At 46.4% G+C, this 22989-nt stretch overlaps 1 protein-coding gene across 4 annotated transcripts in view; it reads left to right on the forward strand.

Annotated features, from left to right (window-relative positions):
- mtmr14 (myotubularin related protein 14) overlaps positions 1 to 22989 on the forward strand; it is a 102926-nt gene that overhangs the window by 17269 nt on the left and 62668 nt on the right. For all 4 annotated transcript variants that reach the window (XM_086001943.1, XM_086001946.1, XM_086001945.1 and 1 more), the window contains exons 3-6: positions 8543 to 8651; positions 18722 to 18797; positions 20154 to 20211; positions 21374 to 21496. In XM_086001943.1, coding sequence (XP_085858069.1) covers positions 8543 to 8651; positions 18722 to 18797; positions 20154 to 20211; positions 21374 to 21496 — 366 coding nt within the window. The remainder of the gene's footprint in view (positions 1 to 8542; positions 8652 to 18721; positions 18798 to 20153; positions 20212 to 21373; positions 21497 to 22989) is intronic.

The following is a 22989-nucleotide window of genomic DNA, read 5'->3' on the forward strand; positions in this document are numbered from 1 at the left end:
CCCATGAGCCTTAATTTTGCATGATAATCTTTTGTGTGGAACCTTATCGAAGGCTTTCTGGAAGTCAAGGTACACCACATCCACTGGCTCTCCCCCATCTATTTTACCAGTTACTTCCTCAAAAAATTCCAGCAGATTAGTCAAACACGATTTACCCTTTGTAAATCCATGTTGACTCTGTCCGATCCTTTCCCCATTTGTCAAGTGCTCTGCTATTTTATCCTTAATAATGGACTCTAGCATTTTGCCCACAACTGATGTAAGGCTTACTGGTCTATAATTCCCTGCTTTCTCTCTACCCCCCTTTTTAAATATTGGGGTAACATTAGCTACCCTCCAATCCACGGGTACTGTTCCCGAGTCAATGGAGTTCCGGAAGATGATCCTTAGAGCATCTGCTATCTCCAGGGCCACCTCCTTAAGTACCCTAGGATGTAGTTTATCAGGCCCCGGGGATTTGTCGGCCTTCAGTCCCCTCAACTTACCCAACACCATATCCCTAGAGATACTAATTTCTGTCAGCTCCTCCCTCTCATTAGTCCCTATGTTTGCCGATATTCCTGGGAGGTTATTTGTGTCCTCCTTTGTGAATACAGAACCAAAGTATGAGTTTAATTGGTCTGCCATTTCCTTATTCTCCATTATATATTCTCCCGAATCGGACTGCAAGGGACCGACTTGGGATTTTACCAGTCTTTTCCTCCTGATATACCGATAAAAGCTTTTGCAGTCTGTCTTTATGTTTGCTGCAAGTTTACTTTCGTATTCTATTTTCCCCTTCCTGATTAATCCCTTTGTCCTCTTTTGCTGTATCCTGTACTGCCCCCAATCTTCCGGTCTGGTGCTTTTTTTTGCCAGTTGATATGCCCTTTTTTTTGATTTTATGCTGTCCCTAATTTCCCTCGTTATCCACGGTTGAGTCACCTTTTTAGGTTTATTTTTATGCCAAACCGGTATAAACATGTTCTGGAATTCTTCCATTCTATCTTTGAATGCTTGCCATTGTCTGTCCACTGTCAATCCCCCCAGAAACACCACCCAATCAATCTTACCCAATTCCCGTCTCATACCCTCGTAATTCCCTTTATTTAAGTTCTGGACCTTAGTCTCTGATTCAATTTCCTCACTCTCCATCTCGACTGAGAGCTCGATCATATTATGATCGCTCTGACCCAAGGGGCCTCGTACAAGAAGATTGCTGATAAGTCCCTTCTCATTGCACAATACCCAGTCTAAAATGGCCTGATCTCGAGTCGGCTCCTCGACATATTGGTCCAGATAACCGTCCCGAAAACATTCCAGGAATTCCTCCTCCTCAGAATTTTTACTAATTTGGGTAGTCCAATCAATATGTAAATTAAAGTCACCCATGATGACAGCTGTGCTCTTATCGCACGCTTCTCTAATTTCCCTTTTTATGCCTTCCCTCACCTCCATATTACTATTTGGAGGCCTATATATCACACCCACTAACGTTTTCCTCCCCTTGCTATTTCTCATTTCTACCCATACAGATTCCGTTTCATCCGAGTTAATATCCTTCCTTTCCATTGCATTAATCCCCTCCTTTACCAGCAATGCTACCCCACCTCCCCTACCTTTTTGCCGATCCTTCCTAAATATTGTATATCCCTGGATGTTAAGTTCCCAGCCTTGCCCACCCTGCAGCCACGTTTCTGTAATCCCAATCAAATCATACTTGTTTACCTCTATTTCCACAACTAATTCATCCACCTTGTTCCTAATGCTTCTAGCATTAAGATACAAAGCCTTCAGGCTTGCTTTTTTCACACTCTCATTATGAATTAGTTTGGCCCTTTGTGTTTCTCTCCTTTGCTTATTGCTTCTCACCTTTCTACCATCTATTTCTAACTTCATATGACTTCCCTCTTTTCCACTACCTAGGTTCCCATCCCCCTGCCAAATTAGTTTAAATCCTCCCGAACTGCCCTAGAAAATATTACCCCGAGGACATCGGCTCCCTCACAGTTCAGGTGTAGACCGTCCCCTTGGTACAGGTCACTCCTCCCCAAGAACTGGTTCCAATGCCTCAAGAATTTAAATCCCTCTCCCTTGCACCACTGCTCAAGCCACGTATTTAGCTTATCTATCTTACTCTCTCTAAACTTATTAGCTCGTGGCACTGGTAGCAATCCAGAGATTACTACCTTTGAGGTCCTACTTTTCAATTTAGCTCCTAACTCCCTAAATTCAGCTTGTAGGACCTCCTCCCTCTTTTTACCTACATCGTTGGTACCTACATGTACCACGACAACTGGCTGATCCCCCTCCCCCTTCAGAATGCTCTGCACCCGCTCCGAGACATCCTTGACCCTTGCACCAGGGAGGCAACATACCATCTTGGAGTCTCGGTCTCGGCCACAGAAACTCCTATCTATCCCCCTTACAATTGAATCCCCTATCACTATAGCCCTATCCCTCTTTTTCCCGCCCTTCTGTGCAGCAGAGCCAGTCATGGTGCCCTGAACCTGGCTGCTGGTGCCTTCCCCTGATAAGTCATCTCCCCCAACAGTACCCAAAACGGTAAACCTGTTTTGGAGGGAGATGACCGCAGGTGACTCCTGCACTACCTTCCTGCCTTTACCCTGCCTTTTGGTCACCCATTTACTGTCTGAGCTAGCCTTTACCTGCGGTGTGACCAACTCACTGAATGTGCTATCCACAACATCCTCAGCATCGCGTATGCTCCAGAGTGAGTCCATTCGCAGCTCCAGCGCCGCCATGCGGTCTGCTAGGAGCTGCAGCTGGACACACTTCCTGCACACATAGTTGTCAGGGACAGTGTCCCTGATTTCCCACATGGCACAGGAGAAGCATGACACGGGTCCGAGCTGCCCTTCCATGACTTAACCCTTACAATACCCTTTTATTTACTACGATTTAGCTTAATTATTGAATTCTACTTAGAATAAGTTTGTGAAAGTACTCACCAACCAGTCTCCTATCTGTTTTCTGGTGTTGTATTTTCACTGCCGCCTCCTGTCCTGGAACCTTTTCCACCTAGGTTAGGCTCCTGAAATAAAATAAATTGAACCTACCTTTTCAACTTCCACTAACCCCTAAAAGGTTAGAGGAGGTGGAAGGGTGGGAGACACTACACTGTAGTGTTTCGGGTTTAGCAACAGCTCCACCTATATAAGAGTTACTGGCCTCCTGCTCTCCCGACTGCCCCAGCTGTGGTCTCGGGCCTCGCTGGTCGCCGGGTTTTCTCCCGAGCTCCTCCTCGCTGCTCCCGCTGGTCCCGACTCCGCCTCCACCCGCTGCCGATGCCGCACTGGGGCCTACCTGAGCCTCTGGGGCCTCTTGTAGTCGCTCTGCCGCTCAGCTCCGCCTCCACCCGCTGCCGATGCCGCACTGGGGCCTACCTGAGCCTCTGGGGCCTCTTGTAGTCGCTCTGCCGCTCAGCTCCGCCTCCACCCGCTGCCGATGCCGCACTGGGGCCTACCTGAGCCTCTGGGGCCTCTTGTAGTCGCTCTGCCGCTCAGCTCCGCCTCCACCCGCTGCCGATGCCGCACTGGGGCCTACCTGAGCCTCTGGGGCCTCTTGTAGTCGCTCTGCCGCTCAGCTCCGCCTCCACCCGCTGCCGATGCCGCACTGGAAAGGAGAAGAATGCAGAGTGTTCTATTTGTAGCTTGATTGGAATCCTGCTTCTCCTGACTGACCTGTGTTCTGCTACATAACACTCTGTATTCCAGGAAACTCCACATCTGATCAAAGTTTTAACATCCTGTCGACCATGTTTCCATTCACACTTACTCTATTGAGCTCCCAATCAGCTCATAAAATGTGTAACTAGGGTACATTTTATTAATAATCACCATGAATGCGGTCAAATCAGTTCCAAGTCTCGGCTAGACACAGCAGCACATTCAGAAACGGAATCAACCTCTTTGATTGTATTCTGTTTTAATGTAGGTTGATTTGCTGAATGACCAGTTGTTTGGGCTGAACTATAGATATTCGTATTTAGAAATGTATTGAACTTCTGAGCCAAGAGTGATATTTTTGGCAAAAATATTTGTGTATTTTTAAATCATTGTTTTTACTCTCTACCTTAAGTAGAGAATGGAGAAGTGATCCAAATAGTGAGAAGTGGTCTACGGTGATCCCACGTGTTTGATTTGTTATGCATTGAGTACCAAAGCAGGCTGCTGCTTCGGATCTGCTTCATTACCATTACAGTTTCAGAAGTAGCTGTAATTTGAAATGCAAACCAGTGACGCTCCTTTAGATGCAGATTGAAGGAATATTCCAAGCCTGCTTAAAATCAATTAAACGGTATTTCCTCTGGCTTCAAACAGATTTTCCCAACCCCAAAGTATTTGTCGCCCACTGATGATGTCTGCTGTGGACACCACTATTACACACAAACAAACTTCATCTACAGGTCCACTTTGCTGCAGTCATCGCAATTATTAACATCACCAAATGCCAGGGTTATGCAGCCACTTCTAATAGGTGCAGAAGGTGTTGCATGCTGTTAAGCTGCACAGCCACGCAGCGGTCTGGAGGTCCCGCACAGCCGGCTCACCGGCTTTTAAATGGAAAAACCGTGCATGCACGGAAATTTGAGTGGGTCGCGTATCTTAAAAAAAAAATGAGAGGGAACATTGGTTGCAAGTGCTGTTGTACCCTTTGGCTGATGTTTTAAGAGCAGTAACCGAAGTGAAACGGTCCTAATGGCAGTCACTAATGATATGTGCATGGAGTTTTCTCTTTTAGGAGTTTATTATTAGCATTGAAAAAGGGAAGTAAACATTTGTACTTGATAATGGCAAGTCTGTTTTTTTTAAACAGAATTTGTGGTTGGTTCATTAATTTCCTCAGATACTGGCTATCCAGGCCACCTCGGTATCTCTAGTTGAATAATTCATTTTTAATAGGTAGTCAGGCATATTTTAAAGTATACCATTTAGTGGAATGCACACGTATGTAGAACGCATTTAATTGTAAGAGATGCTATTCAACTTAAGCATGCTGGGTAGCTTATGGAAGAAAAATAATGCAGAGGAATTGACTTCAATGTAGAGTGCTTTCCCATTTTGACATTTCCTACATAAAGTTCAATTTAAAAACTCTATATTGGGGAGTATATAATGTGTATAATTACAGCGAGCCCCAAGGATACTTGAAATTTCAGGTCAGATGGAGTCCTGAGGCGGGCATGTCTTTGACAAGGAGATTAAGGCCAGTTACTATTCGCTGCCAGGGATGGAAAGAGTGCCAAGCCATGTTGACACTTTGGTGTCCAAAAACAGGAAGGCAGATTATTATCTGAATGGCAATAGATTGGGAGAAGGGGAAGTGCAACGAGACCTGGGTGTCCTTGTGCACCAGTCGCTGAAGGTAAGCATGCAGGTGCAGCAGGCGGTTAAGAAGGCAAATGGTATGTTGGCCTTCGTAGCGAGAGGGTTTGAGTACAAGAACAAGGATGTCTTGCTGCAGTTGTACAGGGCCTTGGTGAGACCACACCTTGAGTATTGTGTGCAGTTTTGGTCGCCTTATCTGAGGAAGGATGTTCTTGCCATGGAAGGAGTTCAGCGAAGATTCACCAGGCTGATACCTGGGATGGCAGGAATGACGTATGAGGAGAAATTGGGTCGATTGGGCTTATACTCGCTGGAGTTTAGAAGAATGAGAGGGGATCTCATTGAAACTTATAAAATTCTGACAGGACTGGACAGACTAGATGCAGGGAGGATGTTCCCGATGATCGGGGAATCCAGAACCAGGGGTCACAGTCTAAGGATAAGGGGTAGGCCTTTTAGGACAGAAATGAGGAGGAATTTCTTCACCCAGAGAGTGGTGAACCTGTGGAATTCTCTACCACAGAAGGCAGTAGAGGCCAATTCATTAAATATATTCAAGAAGGAGTTGGATATATTTCTCAAGGCTAAAGGGATCAAGGGGTATGGGGAGAAAGCAGGGACAGGGTACTGAACTTGGATGATCAGCCATGATCGCATTGAATGGCGGAGCAGGCTCGAGGGGCCGAATGGCCTACTCCTGCTCCTATCTTCTATGTTTCTATGTTGTGAGTGTGCAGGCCTGTGGCTGATGTCAGCTGGGTACAAATTAGAAGCTTCACCCAACCTGAAATATCAGACTCCTGAGGGATTTCTTGTATTGGGTAATTTTATTATTTGTTTTTATTAAAGATCCATGGTTGACATCTGCACCCTTAATGTAAAAAATCGTTTGCAACCGTGCGGTTTAGTCTTGAGATATTGGCCCGGATTTTGTGTTGAGAATAGCGGTGAGGCTATCAGCGCTCACCGTTATTAGGAATAAATCGGACAGTAACTTCCAGAGTACGCACCTGGGCAGTTAAACATAGAAATCCAGAAGTTACAGTCTGTGTTACCCTGCTCCTCTACAGGCTGTGCTATAACAGTACCTCACCAATAGACTCCACATTGAAATCAATGTAAGAGCGTGAAGTTGCGATACTTACCCACTAAACACGGCAGAAAAAGTTAGGGCTGGTGCATTCAGGTGTTGGGGATTTTTTCATGGTGTGATCAATTTTAATTACTGCCAGACAACCTCTCTGGCCATGAAAATTTAATTTTACAAGTATGGAGTCTCATTCCTTCAGAATTTAATTAGTGGTAGAGATTTAAAAAAAAATAAAGATTAAAATTTTTTTTTTTTACTTTTTCTGTCTCGTATCTCTCTCTCAATACAGTACCATCTTTCTTTCTCAATCTTTATTTCGCTTTCTGTACATGAATTAAATCTAATTTATAATTACTGGTTTATATTTCCTGGATTAGACTCTGTGTGTCTCAATGAGGATTCTTCAGTCTCGAGTGGTTGAAGCGTCTTGCTGTTGTTTGCCCTACTCGCACGCCACAGATCCTCTATAGAGGGTGCTGCACTGGATCAGATGGCCGATGAGCAATGTTCCCTCTAATTTTTTTTTGTGCATGGTCCCTTTAAATTTGCTGCGCCTGCGCGGTATCTGAGTACAGGAGCAAGGATGTCTTGCTGCAGTTGTACAGGGCCTTGGTGAGACCACACCTTGAGTATTGTATGCAGTTTTGGTCACCTTATGTTCTTGCCATGGAGGGAGTGCAGCGAAGATTCACCAGACTGATTCCTGGGATGGCAGGAATGACGTATGAGGAGCGATTGGGTCGATTAGGCTTATATTCACTAGAGTTTAGAAGAATGAGAGAGGATCTCATTGAAACTTACATAATTGTAACCAGACTAGATGCAGGAAGGATGTTCCCGATGGCGGTGAAGTCCAGAACCAGATGTCACAGTCTAAGGATAAGGGGTAAGCCATTTAGGACTGAGATGAGGAGGAATTTCTTCACCCAGAGAGTGGTGAACCTGTGGAATTCTCTGCCCCACAGGGCAGTTGAGGCCAATTCATTAAATATATTCAAGAAGGAGTTGGATATATTTCTTGAGGCTATGGGGAGAAAGCAGGGTCAGGGTACTGAATTTGGATGATCAGCCATGATCTCATTAAATGGCGGAGCGGGCTCGAGGGGCCGAATGGCCTACTCCTACTCCTATCTTCTATGAATCTCTTCCAGTGGCAGAAGCTGGTGAGCGGCCTGCGCGGGACCTCGTGATTGGTGCGCAGCCATGCACCTTAGGGGGAACATTGCTGATGGCAGCGAGTCTACGCTCGAAAACCCGTGAAGACTCTGTGGGCAGCTGTCAGCCTAGTGAACGGCAAGCACCGTCCCTTCGCCGCTGACCGCAAAATCCGGGCCATTCTTGTACGGCGGGTTTATACTAGCAGTTCTACAGCTTGAAAGAACACGCTTCAGTTTCTTTTTTTATACATTTGCAACTAGGTTATATTTGACAGCTCGGCAACATTGTGGTCACAGTGTTGATTTTTCAGTTGAATCGTCGCATGGCCACATTCCCAGTAATGCTTGTTCCATTGATCCATTTTGATTCTACTAGGATAAGTAGGGTGTTGTATAACAGCACAACACACCACTGGGGAAAGATGATACAGATTGTTGAACATTTCTGCAACATGCTTCCTTTCATTTAGTCATAAAGAGGCAATAAAGTCTAATATCCTGTTTGTTTTATATTTTATCTAGTGGAAACCGTTTGTCAAAGGTTTTTATATTTCATTTAGTGAAAACAGTTTCACTATAGGTGAATGTTTGCTGGTGCTCTGTACTCGGGCCTCATTGCTCAAAACCCCATTCCTCTTGCAGTGCAATATCCGAATAATTTTTTCTTGATCTCCTTACCCTCCAATAGTGGTGAAAAATCATGCTTCTTTCAATTCTTAATTTTTCTTAAAACTTCTCTTTGGCCCTACCCTTGATCTTCCTTCATCTATATTGTTGGCGTCGTCATCTCACCTGACCTTGTGTAGGGCTTCTCAAACTGTGCTGTTCTGGTAGCAGGAGTGACGTCACCATGTGCATACAAATCATTCTGCCTGTGGTAATGTTTTACATATGGATGGAATATCAATGTGTTGTAGTTTCACTGGTTAATTTTAGTTTTAAAATATTTTCCCTCTGTTTAACAGGTTTGAGAGCACAGTTCAGACGAGTAAACTGCAGGAATTTGTGAGCCGGAGTAAGATGGCGCGATGTCGTAGTCGCTTTGTCTGCCCAGTCATTTTGTACCAAGGAAAGGTATGGTCGTTCTCTTCAGTTGAGTTTCCAGTTGATATTTTAATTCAAAATTTTAAATGGGTGGGACAAAGAGGTGGGTTTCTTTATGTACCTTAAGCTTAATAATCTTGATTTAAAAGAGATAATTTAGGAAGGGAATTGGGTAAGCAGAAAAGTGTATAGGTAAACTGAAAAGACTGCAGAAATGGAGAATGTCAATGATTGTTGCATCAAGCTAACCTGTTGATGTTTTGTAGAATGGAATGTAATTGTTTTGGAATCCGAAATTAATAATTGGATAGCTAAAAAATTGAATTGCCAAATTCTCAAATAAGGCCTATGTACTTTCTGATTTAAAAAATGAGATATTTTGCTCATTAATTGTTGCCTACTTTTGATATCAGTTTTGGTATTGCAGTATCGCTAATCTCCTCCCACCATATGATGCTTAGGACCCGTTGCCAACTTTTAGCACCCCATATTGATTATTTTACACTGAACTGCATCTGCCACCTACTAATCCAGTTACTTAAATCCAAATCAGAGTTGGGGAGGGTGGGGTGCGGGGTGCGGCAGGGGTGGTGGTTCATGGTTACCTAACCTGTTTTTCAAAGCTATTACTGACGCCAGTGGCGAGGGAAACGCAGTTTATACATACCTGCATTAGCAGAAATCCTTTGACATGCATCTACATTGATGATTAATGGTAAGGAATAACGAGAGTAAAGTATGATACTGGATGGATAATAGGCTCAAAAATAAGAAACTGAGGTAGTTAAAATGAGGTCTTTTCAAGCTGAAGAGGTTGTTAGCAGTAGATCCAAAGGGAGAGCCTTGGAATCCCCTCTATTTTTGATATTGTATGCAAAGTCTACCACGTTGTAGATACCAAAAGAAAAGGTAGAGCTAATAAAGAACAATCCAGCAAGATTCAGAAAGATTTGGATTTTTAGGTAACTGGGTTAGTAGGTGGCAGATGCAATTCAGTGTAAGATATTTAATATGGAACACTAAAATTATTAAGTGGAACAGACCTATTCCCATGCTGATCAGGAAAGAGACTAAGGGCTGGATTTTACCAGCCCTGAGAAGGTGGGACTGCTGGGGAAATAGGAAAAATTGGGAGCGGGTCCCAACCCGCCTCCGAACCATCTTCCCAGGAGGCGGGTCCCCGACTCGCGCAGGGATCGTCTCCCAGCGACGGGGAGGGGATTAGAGCCAATTAACTGCCTGTTAACAGGCATTTAAGAGGCTTTTCCTCGTTTTCAGCCTGCTGATGGGGCCTTCCCGACGGCGGGAAACCCTGCCAGGGTCAGCGAGGCGAGCTGTGGGTCTGCTGCAGCGTAAGTGTGCAAATGACAGCTGCAGAGGTAGTGTGATGGGTGCAATGGTGCACAGGTAAGCATGACAGGTGAGAGAATGTAGTGAGAAATATTTTTATTCTGTTTATATGTAACTGCAGATGACGAGATTTGATATTTCTGTGAAGCTTCACCTAATCGTCAGAATTGACAGATGGCTTCTGCAATCTCGCATGCAGCTGCCATCTGTTTTCTCCTAAGGAGAGAGTCATTGGTGAGCCTGGGAGCAAGGGCTCACCTTTGGACAGTGTTTGACAGCACCTCAATGCTGTCAAACGCTGACAATTCATCTGTCAAAAAATTATGGGGCCTGTCACTAACAAAACTGACAGATGAAGCGTCATGCACTGACGTCATCTGACACCGGCTTTCCCTTAATTAGCTGGCAAGCCCGCAGGGCAGGCTTAACGAGGCCAATCAAAGGGAAATAGCGTCAGGCCCTCAGATGTCGCTGGGGGCGGGACTAGAACCCAGAAACCAGCAGTCTTGCCCCCAACACGCCTCCTCAGGTAAGATCCCGGCCTTGGAGTTATTGTAGACTTATAAATGGTCAGCCCAATTCTTAGCTGTAGTAGCAAAAATAAGGTATTGGGTTATATTTTCAAAAGGATCGAGCACAAATCAGAGGTTATACTAAATAGATACAGAAAATTCTGGAAATGCACAGCTGTCCCATCAGCATTTGAAAAGAAAGAAGATGTGTTAATATGTCAGTGGGACACTTGTATAAAGCATTGGTTAAATTTGCTCTGGAGTGTTTTGTGCAGTTTTGATCACGTATTCATAGGAAGGACTTTATGACTTTTGACAGGGAACAGAGGTAAGCAATCGAGATGATTCTGGGTATCAGGAATCTTAAGAGGGAAGGTAAATGAAATTAGACTTGTCCACATTGGAAAAGAGACTTCAATGTGCCTTAATTGAAGTTTTCAAGATTGTGAAGGGGATTGGCAAAGTTGTTTGTTGTGATGAAGGTTTCAAATACTAGGCACACAGGGTGGAATAAGTTAACTGGGAGCGCCATTGAATCTGACAACATAGTCATATCATAGAAACATAGAAGATAGGAGCAGGAGTAGGCCATTCGGCCCCTCGAGCCTGCTCCGCCATTCCATGAGATCATGGCTGATCATCCAAACTCAGTACCCCGTACCTGCCTTCTCCCCATATCCCTTGATACCTTTAACTCTAAGAAATATATCTAACTCCTTCTTGAATATATTTAAAGATTTGGCCTCAACTGCCTTCTGTGGTAGAGAATTCCACAGGTTCACCACTCTCTGGGTGAAGAAATTCTTCCTCATCTCTGTCCTAAATGGCTTACCCCTTATCCTTAGACTATGACCCCTGGTTCTGGACTCTCCGACCATCGGGAACATTCTACCTGCATCTAGTTTGTCCAGACCTGTCAGAATTTTATAAGTTTCGATGAGATCCCCTCTCATTCTTCTAAACTCCAGCGAGTATAAGCCCAATCGACCCAATCTCTCCTCATACGTCATTCCTGCCATCCCAGGGATCAGCCTTGTGAATCTTCACTGAACTCCTTCCATGGCAAGAACATCCTTCCTCAGGTAAGGCGACCAAAACTGCACACAATACTCAAGGTGTGGTCTCACCAAGGCCCTGTACAACTGCAGCAAGACATCCTTGCTCCTGTACTCAAACCACAGAAGGAGGCCATTCAGCCCATCGAGTCCGTGCCGGCTCTCTGCAGAGCAATCCAGTCAGTCCTATTCCCCTGCTCTATCCCCGTAGCCCTGCAAGTTTATTTCCCTCAAGTGCCTATCCAGTCTCCCCTTGAAAACATTGAGTGTCTCCACTTCCACCACTTCCGTCGGCAGCGAATTCCAGGTCATCACCACTTGCTGCGTAAAAATGTTTTTCCTCACATTCCCCCCTGTATCTCTTGCCCAAAACCTTAAATCTGTGTCCCTAGTCCTTGTACCATCAACTAGTGGGAACAGCCTTTCCCCGTCTAGCCTATTCAAACCCGTCATAATCTTGTACACCTCTATCAAATCACCCCGCAACCTCCTTTGTTCTAATGAAAACAAATGCAATTTCTCCATCCTGTCCTTGTAGCTAAGATCCCCCAACCCCGGAACTATTCTGGCAAATCTCCTCTGCACCCTCTCAAGTGCCTTCACATCCTTCCTAAAGTGTGGTGACCAGAAGGTTCAGCATAACTTCTCTACTTTTGTACTCAATAGCTCTATTTATGAAGTCCAAGATCCCATATGCTTTGCTAACCACTCTCTCTATGTCACGCCACCTTCAGGGACCTATGCACATTAACTCCCAGGTCCCTCTGTCCCTGCACACTCTTTAAAACTGTGCCATTAAGTGTATATTGCCTCTTCCTGTTCCTTCTGCCAAAATGCATCACCTCACACTTCTCTATTAAATTCCATCTGCCCATTCTGCTAACCTATCTATGTCCTGTTGCAATTGATTGGTATCATCCTCACTGTTTGCCACACCCCAACGTTTGGTGTCATCGGCAAATTTAGAAATTCTACTCTCTATTCCAATATCCAGGTCATTTTATATAAAGCAGTGGCCCCAGCATTGACCCTTGAGGAACACCACTGTCTTACTATCCTCCAGTCTGAAAAACAGCCATTTACCACAACTCGCTGTTTTCTGTCCTTAAGCCAATTCCTTATCCAAGCTGCCACTGACCCACCTATTCCATGAGCCTTAATTTTGTTAACCAGCCTTCCATGTGGTACTTTGTCAAACGCCTTCCGAAAATCGATGTAGACAACATCCATTGCATTCCCTTCATCAATCCTCCCTGTTACTTCATCAAAAAATTCAATTAGATTAGTCAAACACGATCTGCCTTTTACAAATCCATGTTGGCTCTCCTTAATTAGCTTAAACCTCTCCAAGTGCCTGTTAATTTTTTCCTTGATTATTGTTTCTAAAACTTTACCCACCACTGATGTTAAACTGACCGGCCTGTAGTTACTAGGATTGTCCTTACACCCTTTCTTGAACAATGGTGTCACATTTGCCAAACTGGAAAATTATGGCAAGCCCTTCCGCTATCTCCTCCCCCAATTCCCTTAGTAACCTGGGATGCAAGCCATCTGGACCAGGCGACTTATCCACTCTAAGCATACCCAGCCTTTCTAGTACATCCTGTCTATCAATTTTCACCCCTTCCATTGCTTCTACCTTTTCCACTTCTACCGATATTTTGTCAGCATCCACCTCCTTAAACACCGATAGAAAGTGCTCATTGAGTATTCTAGCCTTGCCCTTCGCCTCTAAGCATATATCACCTGCTTTGTCCCTAATAGGCCCCACCCCACCTCTTACTACCCGCTTACTGTTTACATGCCGGTAGAAAATTTGGGGTTCCCTTTTAGGTTAACTGCCATTTTACTCTCATATTCTCTCTTTGCCAACCTTATTTTCATCTTCACTTCCCCTCTCATCTTACTGTATTTGGTCTGGTTCTCGCTTGAAGAATTCACCTGACATTCATCATACATCCTCTTTTTTTGTTTCATCTATCTCCCTTGTCATCCAAGGAGCCCTTGCTTTGGTTCCCTTACCCTTCCCTCTTGTTGGAATGTATCTAGCCTGTACTTGGAACATCTCCTCCTTAAAGATCACCCATTGTTCTGTTACAGTTTTTCCTGTCAGTCTTTGGTTCAATATTTATTCTGGCTAGATTGTTTCGCATCCCATTGAAGTTAGCCCTATTCCAGTTTAGAAGTGTGGTAAACCGTTGTTGTTGTTGTTGTTACACACTGTTGTACCTATGCATGCCTCAACATGTCTCGGCTGGCTCCACCCACACAGGCCCAGGTATAAAGGTGATTGACCTGCAGCCCCCTGCCGCCTTGGAACCCAGTCAACCACGAGAGGCATGCTCTGTTCTTTGCTAATAAAAGCCTTTAGTTACTCTCTTAACTCTCAGTCTTTTATGAGTAATTGATAGCGCATCAATTTTATTAGCAAAAACAAAATGTCGACATTTGCTGAACAGCAGGCTGCTGCACCAAACGCTGAGCAACAGGAGCTGCTGCGAGCCCTCAGACCAACATGCCTGGACCTAGACCCCCAAGAAGCGGGTTCGGCTACCAAATTCGCGCATTGGCTGCGTTGCTTCGAGGCCTACCTGCAAGCCTCAACTGTGACCCTGGACGAAAACAAGTTGGAAATCCTGGTCTCAAAGGTGAGCCACCAAGTTTATACAATAATCCAGGACGCGGCGACCTACGCGGCGGCTATCGGTCTGCTAAAAGGGCAATACGCACGCCCGGTAAATACGGTCTATGCCCGGCACCTCTTAAGATCCCGCAGACAGCAGCCCGGGGAATCGGTGGAGGCCTTCCTACGGGCACTACGGATACTCGGCCGAGACTGCGATTGCAAAGAAGCATCAGCCGCAGCACACACGGAGGGACTGATCCGAGATGCTTTCGTTGCGGGTCTAAGGTCCGACTACTCCCGGCAGAGACTGTTGGAAAAGGGAGAAATGGACCTGAGAAAGGCAGTGTCCCTCGCGCTCTTGCTCGACGCGGCCCACAGGAATATGGACGCCTTCTCCCCTAACCGCTCCGCAACGTGGACGCCACAACCTTGGGTCATGGGACCGCCACCTTCAACTGCTGCTGCGATGTCCAAGGCAGAGAAATGTTATTTTTGTGGCCAGGCAAAACACCCCAGAGCACGCTGCCCGGCGAGAAACGCTACCTGCTCCGGCTGCGGGAAGAAAGGACACTATGTCAGCGCCTGCAAAGGTAAAACCGCTAACGCCAGCAGCGCCGCGTGCAAACCGTGGGGGCAGCCATCTTGTCCGCCATCTTGGGCTCCCCCAGCCGCGTGGGGATCGGGACCATGGGCGCTGCCATTTTGTCCGCCATCTCGGACGTCTCCAACTTCACGGGGGACCCGGACTCAACCACCGCCTCATCTGACGACCACATCGACTCGCTCGACCATACGCTGGCCTCCGTGACGCTGGACCAATCTCTCCCTCATCAACTGTCCAGGTCCATGATGGACATTAAGGTAAACGGCCGCGCCACTACCTGCCTTTTTGACAGCGGGAGCACGGAAAGCTTTATCCACCCCGACACGGTGCGCAGTTACTCTCTCCCGGTCCTGCCGACGCGACATCGGATCTCTTTGGCTTCCAAAGCCCAGTCAGCGGACGTCGGTGGCTACTGTGTAGTGACCCTTTCAGTAAGGGGCACAGAATACAAAAATTTTAAACTCCTGGCATCTTTGCGCTGCCGTTCTACTGGGGTTGGATTTTCAGTGCAACCTTAAGAGTGTCACATTAGCGTACGACGGACCCCTCCCCCCACTCACAGTCTGCAGCTAGCAGCTTTTAAACCGCCCGCCGCGCACCATTTGCAGCCTCTCCACCCTTAAAGTCCCCCCCCCCCCTCCTTGTTCGCTAACCTCACCCGCGACTGTAAGCCCATCGCTACCAAAAGCAGGCGTTACGGTGCCAGGGATAGGAGCTTCATTAAATCCGAGGTAGCAAGACTCCTGAAGGAAGGGATTATTGAAAGTAGCACCAGCCCATGGCGAGCACAAGTGGTGGTAGTGAAGACTGGCGAAAAACAGCGCCTAGTTATTGACTACAGCCAGACGATCAATCGCTACACCCAGCTAGATGCATACTCCCCCGAATATCTGACATGGTCAATCAGATAGCACAATACCGGGTGTTCTCGACGATTGATCTGAAGTCGGCATACCACCAGCTCCCCATCAGGGCTGAGGACCGCCAGTACACAGCTTTTGAAGCTGACAGTCGTCTCTACCACTTCCTCAGAGTTCCCTTCGGCGTCACCAACGGGGTTTCAGTCTTCCAACGGGAGATGGACCGGATGGTCGACCAGAACGCGCTCCAGGCCACTTTCCCCTATCTAGACAACGTCACCATCTGCGGCCGCGACCAGCAGGACCATGTTAATCTAGAGAAATTCCTCCGTACGGCCCAGCGGCTGAACCTAACATACAACAAGGACAAATGTATGTTTCGTACCAAGCGCCTTGCCATTCTTGGCTGTGTAGTGGAGAACGGAGTCATCGGCCCCGACCCCGACAGGATGCGCCCCCTTATGGAGCTCCCCCTCCCCCACTGCCAAAAAGCACTGAAGAGATGCCTAGGGTTTTTCTCGTACTATGCTCAGTGGGTGCCCAACTATGCGGACAAAGCCAGACCCCTCATCAAGTCCACCTCTTTCCCCCTGACAGCAGAGGCCTGTGCAGCCTTCACTCTCATAAAAGGAGATATTGCGAAGGCCACAATGCACGCAGTGGATGAGTCCATCCCTTTCCAAGTGGAGAGCGACGCATCCGACTTTGCCCTAGCTGCAACCCTTAACCAGGTGGGGAGACCCGTGGCCTTTTTCTCAAGGACCCTCCAGGGCCCCGAGATTCGACACTCCTCTGTCGAAAAGGAGGCCCAGGCCATTGTGGAAGCTGTGCGACATTGGAGGCATTACCTGGCCGGAAAACGATTTACCCTGCTCACTGACCAGCGTTCAGTAGCTTTTATGTTTAATAATAAGCAGAGGGGCAAAATCAAGAACGACAAGATCTTGAGGTGGAGAATCGAACTCTCCACCTACAATTAGGATATCTTGTACCGGCCCGGGAAACTCAATGAGCCCCCAGATGCCCTATCACGTGGTACATGCGCCAACGCGCAGGTCGATAGACTGAAGACCCTCCACAATGACCTCTGCCACCCGGGGGTCACCAGGTTTTTTCACTTCATCAAATCCCGTAACCTGCCCTACTCCATCGAGCAGGTCAGGACCATGACCAGGAACTGCCAAATCTGTGCAGAGTGCAAACCGCATTTTTATAGGCCAGACACAGCAAGCCTGATTAAAGCCACGTGCCCCTTTGAACGGCTGAGCGTCGATTTTAAAGGGCCCCTCCCCTCCTCCGACCGCAATGTGTACTTCCTCAACATAATTGATGAGTACTCCCGTTTCTCGTTTGCCATCCCTTGCTCAGACATGACCAGTACCACGGTCATTAAATGTCTGAATGACCTCTTCGCCTTGTTCGGTTTCCCTAGCTATATTCATAGCGACAGGGGCTCATCCTTTATGAGCGACGAACTCCGGCAGTACCTGCTCTCGAGAGGTATCGCTACAAGCAGGACCACCAGCTACAACCCCCCGGGGGAATGGCCAGGTGGAAAGGGAGAATGCGACGGTCTGGAAGGCAGTCCTTTTAAACTTGAAATCTAAGGGCTTTCCGACCTCTCGCTGGCAGGAAGTCCTCCCTGCGGCGCTCCATTCCATTCGGTCACTGCTCTGTACAGCCACCAATGCTACCCCTCACGAGAGACTGTTCTCCTTCCCCAGGAAGCCCACATCGGGGATCTCGTTACCGACATGGCTGACTTCTCCAGGACCCGTCCAACTGCGGAAGCACGTGAGGTCCCATAAGACGGACCCCCTGGTCGAGAGGGTGAGCCTCCTCCATGCCAACCCTCAGTATGCTTACGTGGTGTACCCGGACGGGCGGGAGGACACAGTCTCCATATGAGACCTCGCACCTTCGGGTGCTCCCGAAACACCCCCCTCGCCATCCACCACTACCCACGCCTACCCCCAGTATGCTTACGTAGCGTACCCGGATGGGCGGGAGGACACACCCCCCACACGAGATCTCGCACCTTTGGGTGCCCCTGAAACACTACCATTGCCATCCACCACTACCCACAACCCAACCCCGCTAGATGGCATGCCGCAGCCCCAGGACCCGTCATTGACCACCCAACCACTCAATGCGACGCCAGACTCAACGTTGGATGCTGCACCATCACCGCCGCCACCACGACGATCAGGACGGCATACAAGGCCACCTGATAGACTTACTTACACGAACCTTTAGTACGCTTCACCCCGCCGGACTCAATTTTAAACAAGGGGTGAATGTGGTAAACCGTTGTTGTTATTGTTGCTGCTGCTCCTCCTCCACCTCCACCTCCGCCACCCACACAGGCCCAGGTATAAAGGTGCTTGACCTGCAGCCCCCTGCCTTCTTGGAACCCAGTCACCCACGAGAGGCATGCTCTGTTCTTTGCTAATAAAAGCCTTTAGTTACTCTCTTAACTCTGTCTTTTATGAGTAATTGATAGCGCATCAAGAAGTTCCACTCCAGATTGTTCCTTGCTCCTCTCCATTGCTAATCTAAAAAGCAACTGCTCAATGTGGCTCAACATCTATGGGTTTGAGGCACTAGATGTGTTTCTTGAGAGAGCGAGAAGGAATTGAGGGATATGGTCAGAAAGGTTGAGCTCACTCAAAAAGATGTAATTGTTGGACCTAATGGGTTGTTCCTGAAAATTCTTGCATTCTTAACTCTTGGTGTCTCATGTCAGAATGTGCTTACTAGCCAGCTTCTCTGCTAAATGTCCCAGCTCTGCAGCCTCAAAAAAAACACAAAAAAAAACAAAAAAAACAAATGAAGTGATTGAGGCAACGAATAGGGAACATAAATTGACAGGCGAGAATATGTATAAACCTTGATTTGTTATATTTGTTTTCATTGTTTTAACCAAAGACCTCTGCTGCCTCAATAATTAATAGGACAACAAACAAGTTAAAATGCTACCTTCTCTGATGTGCACTTTATCTATTCATTTTTTTTGTTACATTGAAGTTATTTACTTAAGTGGTATTGATTATTGAATACATAAGGTTTAATTTCTTTTTCTCTGTATTGCAGCATATTTGTCGGTCGGCAACTCTGGCCGGATGGGGGGAACTGTACGGACGCAGTGGATACAACTACTTATTCTCAGGTGAATAGTGGTTTAATTTATTAAATATACATGTATGTTCTGACCTCATTATAAATCTAGTTGTAGGAGTATAAATGTGTTGAGTGGTATAGAATGTCTTGTCCGTTCTCCAAAGCACGGTGTTGATGTTGGGGAGAGAGAGACCTGACTGTGATTTGGTGTTGCATTGATGTTAGTTGTGGAGAAGCCAATACGCTAGGTTATGCTGTATCTCCTGATTGGAGAACAATTGGGCAGAGCCACTGCATGGCCCAGGTTCTCCTTCCTTTCTGGTACAGGTAGACTATCCTTTATCCGCACTTCCGAAAACCTCTAAAAACCGAAAGTTTTTTCGTGGAGCGTAAGTCGTGCGCACGACATGACCCGAGTGGTGCCAAACATGACAGGAGTGGTCCGGGAGCTCTGCCTTTCCCTGTGAGCAGGGCAGAGGGTCACAGAGTTCCCTCCTGGGTAGGAGATTGCAGGCTGAGCCGGGAAGTGTGAAGGAGGTACCAGGAGCGTGAACCCAACAATACAGCGGCCCGTCCGATCGTCTTTTCTCCCTTTCCCCCCCCCCCCCCCCCCCGACCTGATTTGCGGGCCAGCTTAGTGTAGGAGTCAGCCGATATCCGGCTTTCCCACAACTGGCGGCAGCAGTCGAGCCCCAGCCCCCCGCTAAGTCAAGGAATTCAGATACGGAGCAGGGGGAGCCGGAAACCGCGATCTAACGGCAGAAATCAGCAGCCGTTTTGTTAGGTTTTTTTTCTTCCCCTAGCATTTTTTTAAACAGTCAGGCTGTGGAAAGAGTCTCTGTAGCTTAGCAACAGCTTCAGAGACACTTCCAAGGCAGGGCCCGAGTGTTTACAAGCTGTTGCTAAGCAACAGTGTTTGTTGTCAGATACGGAGATGCAAACCTTCTGAAATCCGAAAAATTCCGAAAACCGAAACCCAGCTGGTCCCAAGGTTTTCGGATAAAGGATAGTCTACCTGTAGGAGCATAGCACATAACCTTACATAGTATTTACAGCACAGAAACAGGCCATTCGGCCCAACAGGTCCATGCCAGGTGTTTATGCTCCACACGAGTCAGAGCTCTTAAACAAAACACTAACAGGCAACCGTCGCCTTCAAAGTTCAAATGTGCCGAAAATTGAACTATTGCCCTGAACTCTCTGCAGTGTTTTCTGAAATTGTGTGTTTGAAGTACTTAGCTGCTTTGATCTGTTAAAGCTCCGTGCAGTCTCTTGGTTCGGAGGGAAGGACAGGAAAGGAGAGCTTATGCCAATCTCCTGATACTGTTAATTGCTTGCCCTAATCATGTGCCCAAAAAACATATACATTTGATTTGCACACCTTTGTTTTTTTCTCTTTCTTTAGGAGGATCTGATGATGCAGGAGCAGAGTCTGATGAAGTGCCTGATGATTATGCAGTACGGTAAGTGAAATACAGGAAACTCTTTATTATCCGGCATCAACGGGACCGGCGTGGTGCCGGTTTATCAGAGAGTCCGGATTACAGAGAGGTATAGTTAAAAGGTACGAGAGCGCCGTACACAGCAACAAATCCAGGCTTCCCTGTTGCTTAGCAACAGGTGCAGGAACTCCAGCCACAGACCAAGCATCCCTGTTGCTTAGCAACAAGTGCACGAACCCCGGTTACACAGCCACAGATCCAGGAACTGCCACTAATATGAAGTAAAACTTACCTGAACCTACTCCTGAATTTTGCCGGTTAACAGAGGTTTCCAGTTATTCAGGTGCTGGTAAATCGAGAGTTTCCTGTTCTTCCATTCTGTTGAAAATTGAATTCTGTGCACAAGCTTTGATTTCTGGGGTTTAGGAATAGATAATGATAGAAATACTTGTCTTAAGCACATGAATCTTGAGTATAGCCTCAGTCCCTTGAAGTAGTTCTACATGAGAGAATGACTTTTTATATTTCTTGTTTTCCTCCTTTGAAAGATTCATAGCTACAAGTTACAGTTTTTCCTATTCTAGTTGATCCAATCACTTTGCAGTCAGGACTTGTAGATTTCAGTGAATGGTGAACGAGTGCAATAATGTAGAAAGGTAATGCAGGACTGAATGCAAATAAGTTTGTCTGTGAATGATGGAATTATGGTTCCTTAAATATGCTGTCAAACCTATTTTTGCTCAAACTTGTGGGAACTGGCAATATATTCTCTCTTCAATGGTTCACCTTATAATTACTGAGAAAATACTTTGATTTATCTTTTTTGGGTCCAAAGTGAATGAGCTCAAGCTTGCCCACATTAAACTTCACTGTCCTTCACCAGTTTAACTGAAGCTTGTGCTTATGAAGAAATGTAGGTTGTAATGTATTAAATATATTTTAAACACCAGGACTGCTTGTGTTCTGTGGCTGTACAATATGACTTGCAGTTTGAAGGAATGTTGCACTTAGAAGAATCAGTAGAATCTCAAATATTGCAGCTCTATCATAAATGATCTTCGAAGTCTATGGGCTTATTTTCTCAGTAATAATGATATATCACGAGTGAACTTTCAGTGAAGAAGACACTAGGTGTTGGTTTTGTTCTGACCTTGCTTCATTTTTCTTCTTTTGATTATTCCAGGAATGGTGAATCCCAGCTATTTGATAAGGTCCGAGGTCATGACATAAAGTTGCTGCGCTATCTTTCTGTTCGCTACATCTGTGATCTGATGGTGGAGAAGAAGAAAGTGAAGTTTGGGTTGAAGTAAGTGATTTCTGGCTCTCCTAGTCTAATGTCCTGATGTGACACAAATCTAAGTGATACTTTGGGGAGGAGGCATACTGTGGTGTATGTGCCTTTAAGAGCAATTATGGTGTATGTGCCTTTAAGAGCCCCAGGTGTGCGTAATGCCGGTAATTGCCACTTGGGCTATATAAGCCTGTGTATTGTGTATATCCTTTAGAAACCACCCCCCCCCCCCCCCCCCCAGACTTGCTTAGTAAATACCTATGAACCAACTCCTGTCTTCAGTGTCTTTATCTACACACGGACACTACAGTGGCGACGAAGTGGAAACGGACTTACCTGCAATTCGGCAGCACCTCAAGGACATCGATTCCTCCAGCGTCCAGAAGACTCAAGGAAGTAAGAGAAACTGTGGTTTCACCAGCTGGCCAAGCTGGTGACAGGTACTGCGCTAATCCTTCCTGGGCGTCAGGCTGGGTCTCCAGCAGCTGGCTCTACAGCTGAGACAGGCAGCGAAATCGGAGGCAAGCAATAACGGACTGGGAGGGTGCACTCGAGAGACGGCCGGCGCGGCAAGCAGGTCAGCGTTTAGACCTCCGTCGGGAACGAGTCTCCAACAGTGAATAAACGGAAACCACAGTAAAACAGCATTGTTATCGGTAGCAGCGGCGGGAAAGCGCGGGAAGCGCCATATCGTTGCTACAGAGAGAGAAAAAAAAAAGCGCGGGAAGCGCCATATCTTTTCTGAAATGCCTAAATCTGGTAATATTGAGGCTTTTGATGGCGAAATAGAAGATTGGACCACATATGTGGAAAGAGTAGAGGTTTATTGCACTGCAAATGGAATAACAGATGAAAAAAAAGCTTCAGCACTTCTGAACTTAATGGGCGCGAAGACATACGGGCTGTTACGAAATTTAATCACTCCAGCCAAACCAAAGGACAAGACTTTTAAAGAAATTGTTGATACCCTGCAGGAGCATTTAAACCCAACACCGCTGCTGATAACGGAACGATTCAAGTTCTTCAAGAGAAATCAACACAAGAATGAAAGTAACGCTGATTACCTAACCGAATTAAGAAAGCTATCAAAGTACTGCCAATTCGGAGCAGGACTATCGGATTATCTTCGAGACAAATTTGTTTGCGGTCTCTTAAGTGAAGGAACACAAAAAAGACTGCTTTCTGAAAAAGATTTAACATTGGACAAAGCTTTCAGTATGGCTGTATCATACGAAGCAGCAGCAAAAGGAGCTGCAGAGATACAACAAAAGACACAGGACTTCGGCACCCATAAAATGACACAGGAGTTCGGAAGATGTTATCGCTGCGGCAGATCCACCCATAGCCAGAGGGACTGCTGGTTCAAGGGCAAAGCATGCAGGCAATGTGGTAAGATTGGACACATTGCACGGGTATGCCAATCTGGACAAAATAAATCCACTGACAGAAAACAAAAAATCAATAAAGAAAAGTACAGGAAGGTACAAATGATGACGGACAATAGCTCC

This window comes from Somniosus microcephalus, chromosome 11 (assembly GCF_052327205.1).
Source record: "Somniosus microcephalus isolate GS21.2 chromosome 11, FLI_Smic_1.0, whole genome shotgun sequence".
Taxonomy (NCBI): domain Eukaryota; kingdom Metazoa; phylum Chordata; class Chondrichthyes; order Squaliformes; family Somniosidae; genus Somniosus; species Somniosus microcephalus.